Below are 15,158 nucleotides of genomic sequence, written 5' to 3'. Positions count from 1 at the left end.
AGTAGCTCAAGTAAAATGTGCTGGAATAATAACTTGCAGATCTGAAGGGAGGAGGAGGGGGAATATTTATCTATTCTAAAAACTGGGTCTCAAAGCTTTAACACTACTTAAAATCACCTTTCTTAAACTCCACATTTCATATTTAGGATCTCTATGTTGCTGCAGTATTATTCTGAGGTTTTTAAACTTTTCCTTTACCTTTTCCTGATAAGCTACCCTTGCCCATGGTATCATAAATATTATAGGATTGGCTTTCCAGTGCCTTCCTCCAAGTGGCCATCTTTCACATGAGAGCCTAGATAATGAGCCAGCAGTCTAACCAATCATCAGAGGCATCACAACCAAGCCTCATCCTGTCGTATGATACTACATTGCATGCGCTTTCTAACAGGGTCAATGGATTGATATTGGAGCAAGCAGCTTGCTTTTTTTTTGTCTGGTCTTGTCTGAGGTATTCAGGCTAATTGTGATGTCTCTATCACTGTCCCAGCAGAGAACAGCCAATTAATCACAAACCAAGGACAAACTTGAGGTTTTTTTGTCCATGTGGTTTAATAGCATATTAGGAGTTACACTTACCCCAAGTGTTAGGGCAGGTGTTTGCACACAACAGACCCACATCATACACTAAGATAAAAGCAAAATACTGCCACATCATACATTGATATGAGACAAAGATAGAGAGATTAAAAACATGGAGCAATTGGTGATGGAAAGAATTGGAGATGTGACTAATTACAGGTAATATTTCTGGCCACCTATGAAATTAACTTGCATTTTAAAAATAATCAAAAGGTGATGCTAAGCAAAATGAATGTTCTTGACCTTGAAAGGTGCAATTGTCATGGTCCAATTAATTCCTTTGTCTGGAAATGTTATATTTCTTTTTCATTAGTGGATGGGACATTGGTGAACCATGACTTATGGAAGTAGTGTTACTATTGGATTATTTTTTAAACCACTAGTTAAACTCCCACCATTGCTTGCAGGTATTTTTTTCTTAAAAAGCATGAGGGTGTATAAATAAACTAACGTTCCATACCTGGTGCAGTTGGGTAAATAAATCTGTATCTCTGGTTAGAGAAACAAATGAATGTCTCTCTCATCGCTGTATTTTACCGGGTAGAATTCAAAATAGAATAAATGAGGATCTGAATGTACAGAAAATGTAATGCTACTCCTTTTGGTGCAGCATTAATTCCTTGCTCCACCATCCATTAATCCTCCATCGCAGGAATTTTATTCATCGTGGCTGTTAACCATAGGACCAATAATATCTTGTGTGTCCTATGGGCCAGTTTAATCACAGGAAATGGACAATAACAAATTGTACACTGCCTATGCCTGTGTTTAACATGCTAAAGTATATTACTATATAAGCAAAAATGTATAATGCAAAATATTACTTTCAGTCAAAAATTGATCAAAGCATATTTCAAGCATATTATAATTTTATTTTTCCAAAATAGTAGTTTCTGGCAAAGTGTCGAGCTAGCCAACTAAATTCAAGAGGATTAGAGCAAATAATAAATGCATAATGAATGAAGTGCACTGATTTAATCCTGTGATGGTTTTCATGAATGCACTTTCACCAAGTGCAATTGAGTCAATTACATCAACCATATGGAAATTTATTTAAGTTGTTTATAAATACATAACTATTATTGAGGGCCAAACTGAGTTTGTGAAGGATATTAATTACCTTTTAATGGTGTTACAATTAGTGTGTATATCTGGTAATGGTCATTCAAGGCTGTCCGTTCTTTTGCTTTGATATACAGTTTAAAGTTGTGGGTATATACACATTGAAATCATTGCATTTGGCAGATGTTATCTGTACAAGTTGTCACGAGGAAGTGAAAATTGCCTCCTGGAAGTATGATACCATGTCATTTTGTTTCTTTGGGAGCGTGTCTATTTTGATTACAATCTCAAAATTGATTTATTTCAGTTAGTTGGTAGAACATTTATTGTTTAAAGCAGTTGTTGATTATATGTATTTTTCCAGCAAGATTGGTCAGACTCCAGCATGCTATATTGCTATTTTGCAATGAATTTATTAAGTATATCAGGAAGCCCATTTAGATATAATGACTAATTTTAATGCTTTAGCTATAATGACTAATTTTAATGCTTTATCAGAAAGGCTGATGTGCATTCTCTTAAACTAACATAATGGTGATAATATTATAATTATTTATTCAGTGATGTACAAGCCAAAATTTGGATAATACCAATAGCAGACTCCAGTAAAACCTGTTACATGAAAGATGTGGCCTGAATGTTTTTAGAAGGGAGTAGAAACTTCAAGTAAACTTGAAGTTTGTTATGGTGAAAACTTTAGCAACCAGTGCCAAAATTTTAGGAATAAAGTTGTTTTGGAAAACAAACAGAAACCAGGCAATAAGTTTTGCTTTTCAAAAGCATATAGATTTTTGGATACTGGTGAAAACCATTGAAATGCATATTATAAATTGTTTTAAGAGGCAACCAGTTTTTGGAAAGAAATGGGGTTTAAGTCTATGGCAAAAAGATGGGCAGGTAGGACTGAAATCGATCAGAAAGGAGCATGACTGTCATTTTCTATTTCTGAAAAAAGTGCATCTAGGCATAAGTCATCCAAAAAAGATACGCTGGCAGTCTGATTGACTGACTGATGGGGAAACTGGGCTTGTCAGATTACTATTAAAATTAGGATCGAGGGGGATGATCTTGCAGATTTTTTTGTCAAGCAATTTTTTTGGTAATGCTTTTATTCAGCACAGTTTTTATTTTAAAAATAGGATTGTTAACATCAAGTTAAATTCAAGAGATGCTGATTGCATTGTCAATGTTGAATTCTGTTTGGTTGGTTTACAAATCTTGAGCCTTCAAATCCTACGCTACAGTTAAACTGCCTTCATAGATCTAACCTATCTTCAAACCATACATATAGGAAAACAACTTGCAAAATATCTGAAGGAGCTCATCATAGATGGATTGAGAAGATATACCTATTGGGAACAAAGCTCAATTAGTTTATTAATGCCGCCTCTACCACTGGATAAACCTGGTCAGCAAAGATTCTGGACTATGTTATTTTCCGAATAAATATAGTCCAAACGTTCAAATTATGGCTTATGCTTTGTCTTTCTGGGCCACCTTGGTGTGTAGCAAGAGGGCCACCTATACTCAATTTTGATATTTTTCTCATGTTGTTAATACTAATGAAACCTTGTGTTCTGATTTTTTTAATGTATCCACAAATTGGGTGATAACACTAAAGCAATCCTTTCTAAAACTTGAGGCTCACAACTGTCAAAAGGGCCAAACCAAAGAATAAATACAAGGGTTAGGTTGTTTGGGCTTCTAGATTGTCAAGGGTTTAGTGGCTGCAGGGTTGCAGTTTGGACACCCTTTTTTTTAAATGGGTACTATCTTCCTATAATGTTCATAAGCAATTATGTGAATTATGTCAATGCATCTTCATATGTGGGAGGTGGTGGCATAGTGGTATTGTCACTGGACTGGCAATCCAGAACCCAGGGTAATGCTCTGGGTTTGAATCCCACCATGGCAGATGATGAAATTTCAATTCAATAAAAATCTGGAATTCAATTGCCGATTGTTGTAAAATCCCATCTGATTCACTAATGTCCTTTAGGGAAGGAAATTTGCCGTCCTTACCTGGTGTGACTCCAGACCCACAGCAATGTGGTTGACTCTTAAATGCCCTCTGAACAAGGGCAGTTAGGGATTAGGCAATAAATGCTGGCCACATCCATGATAGTGTGCACAGTGTTGTCAAGCTTAAAAAAAAAAATTGTTTCTCGTGTCAACTCTAATCTACTTGAATGAGCATATCAATACTGTGCACTTCTGCAAAATCATTTTGAAAGATGATTACGTGTAAATGTTACTGAATTTTGCCCATTGAGAAGAAATTCAGCCTGGCCACTCATTTATGTTTAATTGTAGATGATGTTTCTTCACTTGTGTTCTGTGATCTGAATCATTATTTCAGTTAATGAATGCAGAGCCGAGCAGTGAGGTTGGGCATCATTAACAATTGGGGCTTGTCTGTTGGAAAATGTCATCTTATTTGACAGTGACAGTTCAGAGGGTCTTGCCCGCCATATTAACTGTGTTGTGACTATTCACTGTAATTGGTCCTGTTCTTTCTCCCTCCCACCTCCCTTGCCCCAGAAAAAAAGTTGCAGTTTTTTTTTTGTTTTTTGCTGAGCTTCATTCCACATTGGTAATGTAACATTTTATTGCTAGGTTAATATAATTTGGCCAAAAATATAGTTCATATTTTATGGACTGTGTGCATGAGTGCATTTAACATGCACTTGAGAAAATTGTTTTGATTAATAAATTCATGAATGACTAAATTAGTAATTATAGTACAGAATATGAGGTATGAAATAAAATAATTCACAGATAAACAGCATAAACTTTGGTTTTATCCTTTGACCAGCTATATTTACAATAAAGTGCAAATGAATGTAAAACCATCATGGACACAACCTCCCAATTCCGTTAATTCATCTGGTTCTGCAATTGCCAAACCAATGCGAAATTTTGATGCTTTGTTACCTCACCTTGATTTTATTTATATGTTATAGCTAGTGTAGTATGTGGCCAGTGAAGATCTTACATGAAGCAGTGAAATATGGATTAGGTGCATTGTTAATTCTGAAGAGGCATTCAAGTGTGCTGAGTTTTTAAAAAAAAACTTGGATCTAGTTATGTGTTGGAATTTCAGTGATCTGTTCTGTGGCTCCTCCTCAGCTAGCAGTCTACCAAAAGTGTACTTGGCAACTGCTGCTGTCAGTTGATGGATAGGTAGGGTTCTTATGTATTAGATTCTCATGGAAGGGAGGTGATGGATGGAGCTCCTTGAGAGGCTACTGCAGTCTAGAATGTGAGAGCAAAGATTTCGTACTGCTGCATTCGCCCTCTGGTGTAGTTACAGACATATTTCCTTTGGCAGAGAATTGTGAGGGAGGGAGGGAGGAGTGATGCCTGTAGGGGCTGTTTGAATTCTGCGGCAAATTGGACTGCGATTCTGGAGAAAGCATCATATTGCAGTAACTGTGTCTGAGCTCCGGTCAGGAATCTTCTGTGATTTAAAACATCACTAAGGAAAGCTGGGAGACTTTTTTGTTTTTTTTTAAAATCAATCTCTGCCTTTAGCAGATAATGATTTACAGAGTACCGTGCTGATATTTTGTGAGGGCTTAAATTAGCTTCATTTCAACAAAAGGTTTTTTGTTTTCTCTGCCATAGTCTTGACTAAACCACATGTGGAGAAGCACTGGAGATTGATGAAGCAGAAAATATATGTATATATTTACTTTCAGCAGAAGAAAGACAGGTGTCATGTCCCCCTCTTTTGTCCTCAAGTCTATGGCACAGCCTATTCATGCCGGCATCCGCCTTTATTTCTTAAGCTGAAAGCATGGCAACTGCTGGGAATAGCTTTGTCCTCTTATGGCATGTTGAGGGTGATGACTGTTTGCTGGATTATAGAAAAATTGCAATGCAGACAATGCTGAGCAGAGTCTGAGAATAAGTGAGGCAGAAGACTGAGACACTGCAAACAACCAAACCAGCAATGACATCTGTTTGGACTGTGCAAAACAGAAGTATGAACTCTTCCTGGGAAGGAAACAATACTAACCGACCATTCTGTCTTTTGGGATTCAGTTACTACGAAACAGTTAACATTTGTCTCCTGGAAGTAATCATCATTGTTTTTCTCACTGTGTTAATCATTTCAGGTAACCTTATTGTTATATTGGTATTTCATTGTGCACCTCTTTTGAATCATCATACTACAAGTTATTTCATTCAGACCATGGCGTATGCTGATCTTTTTGTTGGAATCAGTTGCTTGGTTCCTTCTTTGTCCCTTCTACACTATCCGACAGGTTCCCACGAATCTTTAACGTGCAAATTTTTTGGATATATTGTGTCCGTCTTGAAAAGCATCTCGATGACCTCTCTGGCCTGCATCAGCGTTGATCGATACATTGCAATTACCAAACCACTATCTTACAGTCAGCTGGTCACACCATGGAGGTTGCGTGTTTGCATTATAATAATCTGGCTGTACTCCTGCATTGTATTCCTCCCTTCTTTTTTTGGCTGGGGGAAGCCGGGCTATCATGGAGACATTTTTGAATGGTGTGCTAATTCCTGGGAAACGAACGTTTACTTTGCAGGATTTATCGTGGTTTTACTGTATGCTCCTGCTGCTTTTGTAGTCTGTTTTACCTATTTCAACATATTCAGAATATGCCAACACCACACTAAGGAAATCAGTGAAAGACGTGCTCGGTTTAATACACAAGAAGAGGCATCAACAGAAAATCCACCTAGTTCTGAGAAACATTATGCTATGGTTTTGTTTCGAATCACCAGTGTGTTTTACGTCCTTTGGCTTCCGTACATCATTTATTTCCTCCTTGAAAGCGCTCACATTTATGATAGTCCAGAAATATCTTTTCTGACCACCTGGCTTGCCATTAGCAATAGCTTCTGTAACTGTGTTATTTACAGCCTCTCCAACAGCGCCTTTCGTAAGGGCCTCAAACGCCTCTCAGGTGCTGTCTGTGCTTCGTGTATCTGGTATGTGGAAAGCAAAAACCCTTCAGTACCTGGAAGTAAAAGATCTTCCAATGGCTGCAATACTTGAAAAGTATAAGACATGACATTCTGTGGCCTGCTCATTCCATCACATCAGCCCCAATGTGATTTTAATTTATTGAAATGGGCTTAAGTTTTGTTCAAGAGCAATGTAGTATTGAGTAGACCTCGAGGGCAATTTGAGTTAATATTATAATCCAATATGTAGCATTCTACAGGACAGTTAATTTATTTTTTTTATCCTGTGGTTAGACAAATTCCCTACTTTGTTTTAACTTGTTTATAATTATGAACTGTGTTTATGATTCTTTCCAGAGAATTGAAATATTTATGGGCCAAATGTTATAATTTTTTAATGCACTGTACGCTGAATTTTAGAAGATGCTTGTTTCATTGACAGTAGAATTATTGTAAATTCTGATTTGTAATCAACTGTGAATGCAGCAACCATGTAAAACTATGAATAAACATCTTAACCTTAAAGAGGAAGACCCATTGTAACTGGCCTACTAATAGACCATTTTGCAGGCTCCTGACATGCATATGTGAAGTGCTGTATTGAACGTGGTAGCACAGAAATATCATTAATTAACACTGCTAAAGTACAAAGGAACTAAAATGTATGGCGAGCCATACCTTTTCAGTCTCCCATTTGATAATTCCATGAATTAATTGGTGCATGCCATAAATGGGTCAAAGCTTATTGGAAGAGTTTGACTGCTCTGTTCATGTTAGATGAAATGTGCAAAACAAAGGATTAGGTTTTCCAAGTCATGAACCTCTGAGAAAAATAACTTGAGGCTGTAATCGATTACTTTTCAATTGTTATGGAAAACTTCTGCTTTGGTGTGAATGAAAGAAAAAGTTCCTAGAACATTGTTCTTCCTGAGTTTTTGGGCAAAATGAAAACTAGTTTAGACTTAAAAGGCGGAAAAATTAAGGGGGAGAAATTAGTCTGTGTAGCATTACTAAAAGACTTGCATCGATTTCCTAATGGATAGGCATCTTAGAGGGCCACTACCTGCATAGCCCACATGGCGTTCTTCAGTTATATCAATGGTGAGTGTTGCACTGACTGTGCAGATAGAGGGCCACACACTGCCTGCCCCCCAGGGAATCAATGTAAGTCTATGTAGCAGAATCTCTCTCCCTTAATGTTTGACATGGAAAAGTGAAATGTAATATATTTTTAATAGAAATATTTTTTGGCATAAATAATGGATTAAATTGTTGAAAATAATTACGCAATTAAAATTTGAGTGAGCATAATGCCACTGTAACGGAATCATTAGTGAAGCTTTAGACTGGCGCTACAGTAAGTAGTAAATAGATTACAAAAATATTCGTGGATAACTTGTGTGCTATATAACAGGTAGAAGCATTTTTGTGTATTCATATCCACAAATAATTTCATGACCTTTAGAGAATTCACCTAGTCTCTGTATTTGATGCCCAATTGTAGCTTGTACTAAAGTAGCAATTGCCACAATGAAATAGCTGCTGCTGCTACTTTGAAAATTGCCATCAGCCTTGCTTGCACCACTGAGCTTTGTGAGATGGTTGCCATGTCTTCTTCAAAATGGCTGTATTCCCAGTCTGTTCAAATCAGAATTGTAAGTAAAATTTAGATATTTCTGACAATCAGCCTGCTACTCTAGTTTGTACTATTCATTTTTTGACATTACTGTGCTATATGGACCTATCTAATTATCAGCTCAGTATGCAGTAAAGAAAATTTAAACAGGACCAATATAAAAATTGATGCTTTCAAAAGCATGGATATGTAATAAAGTCAGACTTCTGCATTGTTGCCTCCTAGTGTTTTTTTGCTTGTTTTGAAGTGGAGTATATGATTGTAAGCGGTTCTTATAAAAAAGAAACATAGGTAAAGGAGTATGAAATGTCCACAAACTATGTTTATCTTGGCTATTTACTTTTGATGCATCATTGAGAAGTTATTTCAAGTGCCCTGGATGCTTTCTCATTTTGAAGTGCAATATTACTCCCTTTTGGCATTTTTGTGATGAATGGTTTTATTTGACTGGTCCATATATCTCTGAATATTTAGTATGGACAGGGGAAAAGGTTAGCCTTGTGTGTTCAAAATCATGAGAGGTCTTGATAGAGTAGACATGGAGAAACTGGTGGAAGGGCTGAAAACCTGAGGACATTGATTTAAGGTGAATGGCAAAAGAATCAATAGCGATATGAGGAAAACATTTTTATGAGGGCGTGGTTAGATTCTGGAATGCACTGCCTAAGTGTGTGGTGGAGGCAGATTGAATTGTGGCTTTCAAAAGGGAATTAGATAATTATCTGAAGAGAAACAAATTGTCAGGCTACATGTGTGGGACTAGCTGAGTTGCTTTTGCAGAGAGGCTGCTGGAAGGGCCGAATAGCCACTTTCTATGATGTAACTATTCTACGTTAAGGAAAATGCATTATGGTTCTCAGACTGTTGGTCTCGAGATGCAGTGATGTGTGGGGAGGGCAGGGAGAAAGAACAGCTCAAGTGTTAGTCTGTTGTTCCAAGTTTATTGAATAGGGTGCATCTAATAGCAATTTTGTACTTAAACGTGGGTAGCTATTTTTGGATTTTAAGCACAACCTTTTATCATAAAAATTCTATCTTAAAAGGTGAGACTATTTTGAAGGGAAGCTGGGCTAATGGGCAGAGTTTTGTCACTTTATTCGTTCCTGCTAAATTTAAATGATAGGGAAATGAGAAGGCCATACATCAGAGTGTGTAGAAGGGAGAGAGCTGAAGGAAAGTAGCACTGAGCAAAGCTACAGTCACTGCTCAAATTCCAACTCTTGGGCAGAGCCAAGGTAAGTGAATAAGGAGACATTAACCTGAGGATCTGAGCTGCCAACAGCATAAATAATTAGCCGTATTCCACAAAGGACCATAGGCATCCCTCTCCATTAGAAAGACTGTTGGTTATATACAGCTTGAGGGGCACCACTCCGCAAGCATGGGACAAGGCAAGGAGGGAGGCTTCCATGAATTGTCACAGCCGGTATAGGGATTGAGCCCATGCCATTGGCATCTTCTGCATCATGTTCTAACCATGCAGCTAGCTGAGCTAACCGACCCCCCTAGAGAGAGGTAGTAAATTATTCATGCAATTAAGTTCACAATTAATGTTACTTTTTAAACTTAACTATTTTCGATTGTTGATAGTAAGCTTGCTGGATACCTGTTATGCTTTGCAGAGACCTGAACCCCATTCTCTCAGCTGATGAGCTGCAAAAAGACAGCAGCTAGAAAGACTAATCATCATAGAACTTGGAACACTGGAAACCATTCAACCCACTAAACCACCACTGGTGCTGACTCTTCGAATGGATTTGTCTGTTCTAATCCTGTTATCCTGCCTGTTCTACTGTACACTTTAACATTCTTCCTTTTCGAATACATATTCAATCCATTTAGGTTTATGTTCTAATCTGCCTCAGCTGCATATTTTAAAGCATTATGCTCTAAAAGCTTTATAAACTTCTCCCTTCATTCTTTCAGTGGTAATCCTGAATCTAAGCCTCCTTACTGATTCTCCAGCTAACAGAAACAACGTTTCACAATTTGCCAAATCAAAATCTTTAAGCGTTTTGAAAACATCTTCTTGCCTCATTGTTCTCAGTTCCATGGGGGGCATTGGAGAAGCTATTTTACAGTTACTTACAGCTATTTTACAAGTCTTTCTCTTTAATGATATGGATCTAGTATTGGGAGGAAAAAAGGAATAGATAACAAATCTTATCTTTGAAATACTTTATATTTTTAAAAATTATTTAATCGTTTACATGGATTGCTCATTTTAATTTGGCATATGAAAGTTTGAGTGAAAACAAGAAACATGCCTTATGAGATGAAAATTTCAGACGAAACCCAGTTTCCCCTTTATTGCAATAGAAATGGAATTGCTGCCATACTTACAGAAGTGGATTTATTTTACTCTGTACCAAAAATGTAGTTTTCCATTTAATTTTGCACAGCTGGTAACCTTAAATTTTTAATTATTATTTTTCTGATCTATTAAACCCTGGAGCTCAAACTGCTGCATAAAATTATGACTGAAATTTTCTGGGCCCCCCCCCCCCCCCCTTGGCATTGGGCGTCATGGCTGGTGTGAACGGACAGTGTGGCAAGAAGGCCAAGAATCAGGCTTATGCCATTGTAAAACCAGTTTGTGATCGTCCACTTCGCCCGTCAACGATGGGCTGCCTTTCCTGTCATCCAAGGTCAGGAACCTAATTTCAGTGTATTTGCATCTCCTCATCTTGCCTGCCCACCGGAGTCCCCCCCCCCCGCCCCGATCACCCGGGCACAGTGCCGACATATTTCACAACTGAACATAAGCGATGTGCACCTGCACTTGGCTCGGGTCTTCGGGGCTTGTTTGCCTACCTTGCTTCGGGCAGCGCTTGCGGTTATCAGTGCCAGGATTCGCAGGCTGCACCACAGTACTTTTAGGGGGCTCATGGGCAGGTCTCTACTTACCAGACTAGCCGTAAGGCAGGGGGTGGCTTTTCAATGGCTGCCAGGCTAGGGCAGTCCTGTGGAAGGGTGTATCCCAGGGTGAGTGTGGGGGGCACATGTTGATCTGTGCAAGAGGGTGAGAGCTGGGGAGGCAGTCTATTTTCAGTGTCATCAGGGGACTCCTATGTAATACTTTGCAATTGCTTCCTTATCTCCACAACTTTAAAAATGTTGCAGAAAATTTAGCACCGACACTGGCTTTGCATGGATATTATTTGATGACTAAGGGAATTTTTAGAGAGAGTAACTTTTTTAAATGAAAATCTGACTAGTTTCCTCAGTAGGAATTGGAATAACTGTCCCAGGAATGTATTTACATAATTTCCTCTGCAGGTTATTAGATTATTTTAATCCTCTAGTTAATATCTCTGGCATTCTAATATAATAATTTCTTCCTTCCCTCCCTTCCTTCCTTCCTCTCCCCCCTCCCTCTTGTAAGTACAATGTACACATTATGTATTAATAATCTCAGTTGAAATCTTGAAATATTCTGTTCCCATGTTTTGCATCAGAAAGGTGGTATGATGTATCGTACATATCAGTATTCTCTGTAGTCTTGTGCAATGTAGTGACAAATATTAATGTTGAATTCCATTTTGACTTGCAGGAGTTGTGATACTTCAAGAAGTAGACTGTGTGGCTAGTTCTTTCAGTGTCCCCTCTCAACCCAACTGCAATACTCCAATGTATGCTGAACATTTTGGCTTGTCTTGGATACTCAGTTTTGTAAAATAAGTCCACTATTTAGGATTTGTCCTGAAATTATTATATTAATGGGTAGGGATTTTCAAATGTTCTCAAATTTACAAAAAGGTATTGAGTAAAATGGAGCCATGGAAGTATTTCCCTGCAACACAAGAAAAATAATTGCACTTTGATATAACATTAAAAGCTAGAAGAGAAGAAGTGACTGTTTTATTTCAGTCCAGTGATTTTTTTTTACAAAATGAATAATGGGCAGACTGTTAAAAAGCTGTTGTTGAATACTGTGAGGAATTAGCTGCACATTCCCAAAAAGCATATTTCAATCTCTGGGTTTGTGTAAACTGAATCTTTAAAATCTGACCTGTAAGTATTTATTACGTAGAAAGGATAACTTGTGGTTCCTGTCAGTGATAAATAGTCAGCGGAATAGTTTGATTTTAGTGCCTTCCCCTTTTTGGAGATGGTGCAAATCTGGTCACAGGAAATGCTAAATGAGCCAAAAGTAAAATCTTGTGAATTGAAAATGCTGCAAAAATTACTTTTGGGCTTACATTTTTTTTCCCATGTCATTAACTTTTTGTTATTGTCCCGGAAGGGACTTAGTGATTGTAGCAACAAAATGATACTTGCTTCGCTTCAAACTGTATAACAACAGCGAACAGTATCAATAATGAAGCCAAACTTAATTGTAGGCAAAGTAGCACCCTGTAAACTTTTATTGTAAAATAGTTTTTAAAAAATGATGCAAGAGCTGGCAATAAGTATAATTGCTCCATGTTCAGGTAACATCATCAAAGTTGTAATATGCTGTAGTAATCATTTACTTTTCACAGTTATAATGGCTGAGCAAAGAAATAGTTATACAATGCTACTGTGCATTTTTAATTTACAAATTTCAATAAACAAATGACTCAAAATAATACAGCAGTTGGGTGGCTAATGTTTGGTGATGCAAAAAGTGAAACTATCCCTGTCAGGTTAATATCATCCAGATAAGGTTGTTCACTGAGCTACTGTTCCATTTTGTAACCAAAATTATACTAAAGAGTTGTGCATTTGATCATTTTGGTGAATTTATTAGTGCTTTGAAGCACTTAATCAATTAAGAGATTCAGCCACCTTCTAGAAAGCCCTGTTCGCATGCTTAATTTACTACGTCATTGCTGGTTAATTTAAATACTGGGACTTGTCATAATAGATGTAAGTGACGCTGATGCTGTAGTTATTACACAGATAATAATGGTACCTACTTTGAAAGGAAAGGTCTGCAAATTGGCACCTCAAAAATCTTGTGACATATTTAGTGCCAGAAAAGAGATGATTCGAACGTTAACGTTTTTGAACATAAGCTTGAAAATTGTTGGGAAGGCACTTGTATGCTTTTTAGACTTTAGAATTAAGGATCAAATGGGTAATTTTCTACTGGTTGAGTTATACAGATGGTGTTATTGCGCCAGTTCTGAAAATCAATTTGACCATGAATTGATCTGTCACAAGCTACAATTATGTCTCTAATTGTCATAGGACAGTGCTGAAATCTGAATCTTTCATCTCTAGTTTAGTTGGTACATGAGTGTAACGGTAATAGTATAATAACTTGTATATTACCTGACTGTGTATGTCATTTGGATTATTTACCCTGAATAAATCTTTCGCAGAAAAGAAGCTTTTAGAAATTTTTTATATTATTTGGATGAGATTCTCAAACACGATACAACCCTCGACAGTGTACAATACCAATGCCCTTTCAACAATTTTTTACTGCCACATTGAATACATTAAAAATAGCCTGAATATTTTTGAGATTTACTAATTTTCATTTTTTTAGTCATGGTTGGTTCTTTTTGGAACTTGCTTTTAATTCTGGCCAAAACTAAGATTTGCTCACTGATCCGCAAATTCATAGAACAGCTCATAAAGCACATTAGCGCAAGTTTTTTAACATGACATGAGAGCACATTTTTATCACGTGATCCAAAGCATCTGTAATAAGAAGGGCTAACTGGTGAGTAGATTTAAATTCAAACTTAGTTTTTTTCCCCAATTTTCAATTTCTATTGCAGCCAAATTTGAATATAGTGGAGCTGATACAATAGATATTGCATATTACTATATTCTAAGTAGCTGGCTAATGGGACCCAAGTTCTCATTTAGGCCACACTTTATTAGAATGTTCCATTAACAGTAGTACCAAATGCACTCTGTCAACATAATCTAGCAATTAGATGGCTGAATTTGTATGCTCCAGGCAACTTGACGGTGATTACAGAACAGCTCCATTATCTGAGTATTTTATTCTCTATTTCTTATTCTTGTATATTATGTTTCAAAATGGCGACTTTGTTTTGGAACTAATTCCTATTAACTTGTCCCTTGGCAATATCATAAATGATTTATTGTATAGTGTGCCTGAAAATGTTTGAACGCTGTCATTAGTACCGCAGCTGGACAAATGCTGGCATCACAGAATGCTCGGGGCTATCACTAAGTTTTTGCCATTTCTTTCATGCCTGCATTTTGTTAAGTACAATAGAATAGAATGCCTTAAAAGGAAATGTGATTGTGGAAGGGCTAAATGTCCCAAAGGGCTGTCACTCAACATTTGTAGAACTGCACATAAATTATTTAGCCTTTTTAGATTTTACAATGCCCTTTCCCTTGTAGGTTATTGGGGGTCTTTTATGTGTTTTCTTACGTAGACTGGATAATCCCAGAACGCTGCTAGTCTGAGATTTATAATGTCTTTTTGATCAAGATGCTTAAGGTAAGCACATAAACCTATCCACCTTAAAAGAGTTTGTGAATACCAAATAAGTGTTAAGTAATGGAAACGTGTGTCAATAGAAAAATTGTGAATTTTTACATACTGTTTCACTGTGTACAAATGTAAAGCTTCTGATTTATACACTAAAATAGCAACCGAGACGTCTAATATGGTTACTTCAGAAATACTCATTAGCTTCAATGCTAGATTACATGGATAAATGTGTTTACAGAAAGTGTATTTATTGCTTAAACTTTAAGTGCAAGAATATTAATGACCTGTTTCAAATCGAGCATTTTTAAAAATTTTGTAAAGCACTGGTTCTCTAAACTGTTTGAGCCTGTATTACTGTCTCAAACATTTTTTAGGCTTTGTTTCACTTAAAAAAAAAGACGTCTGAACTCCACTAGCTATGGTTTGTTAATATTCACGGATTTTTATTTTTTAAAAATTCCTTATCTCTTACAGTCTCACTGTACCCTTCTGTTCCTTACTCTCTTTATCCACCTCTTGCTC

General features: G+C 37.0%; 2 protein-coding genes across 7 annotated transcripts in view; both read left to right on the top strand.

Annotated features, from left to right (window-relative positions):
• LOC121280726 (rab GTPase-activating protein 1) overlaps positions 1 to 15,158 on the top strand; it is a 193,730-nt gene that overhangs the window by 126,951 nt on the left and 51,621 nt on the right. The gene's annotated exons all lie outside the window — the stretch shown is intronic.
• LOC121280968 (probable G-protein coupled receptor 21) lies at positions 5,633 to 7,300 on the top strand. Its single transcript, XM_041193454.1, has 2 exons — positions 5,633 to 6,615; positions 7,237 to 7,300. The coding sequence occupies exons 1-2, from the start codon at positions 5,633 to 5,635 to the stop codon at positions 7,298 to 7,300; spliced, it is 1,047 nt and encodes a 348-aa protein (XP_041049388.1).

Source organism: Carcharodon carcharias, chromosome 8 (genome assembly GCF_017639515.1).
Source record: "Carcharodon carcharias isolate sCarCar2 chromosome 8, sCarCar2.pri, whole genome shotgun sequence".
NCBI lineage: Eukaryota > Metazoa > Chordata > Chondrichthyes > Lamniformes > Lamnidae > Carcharodon > Carcharodon carcharias.
The sequence above is the reverse complement of the archived record's forward strand: the minus strand, read 5'-3'. Positions and strand labels throughout refer to the sequence as shown.

Excerpts from the sequence above, each read along its gene's own strand:
- LOC121280968 (XM_041193454.1), top strand. The coding sequence starts at position 5,633 with ATGAACTCTTCCTGGGAAGGAAACAATACTAACCGACCATTCTGTCTT. Across the intron at positions 6,616-7,236 it reads GTCTGTGCTTCGTGTATCTG|TACAAAGGAACTAAAATGTA; the intron begins GTATGTGGAAAG and ends ACACTGCTAAAG.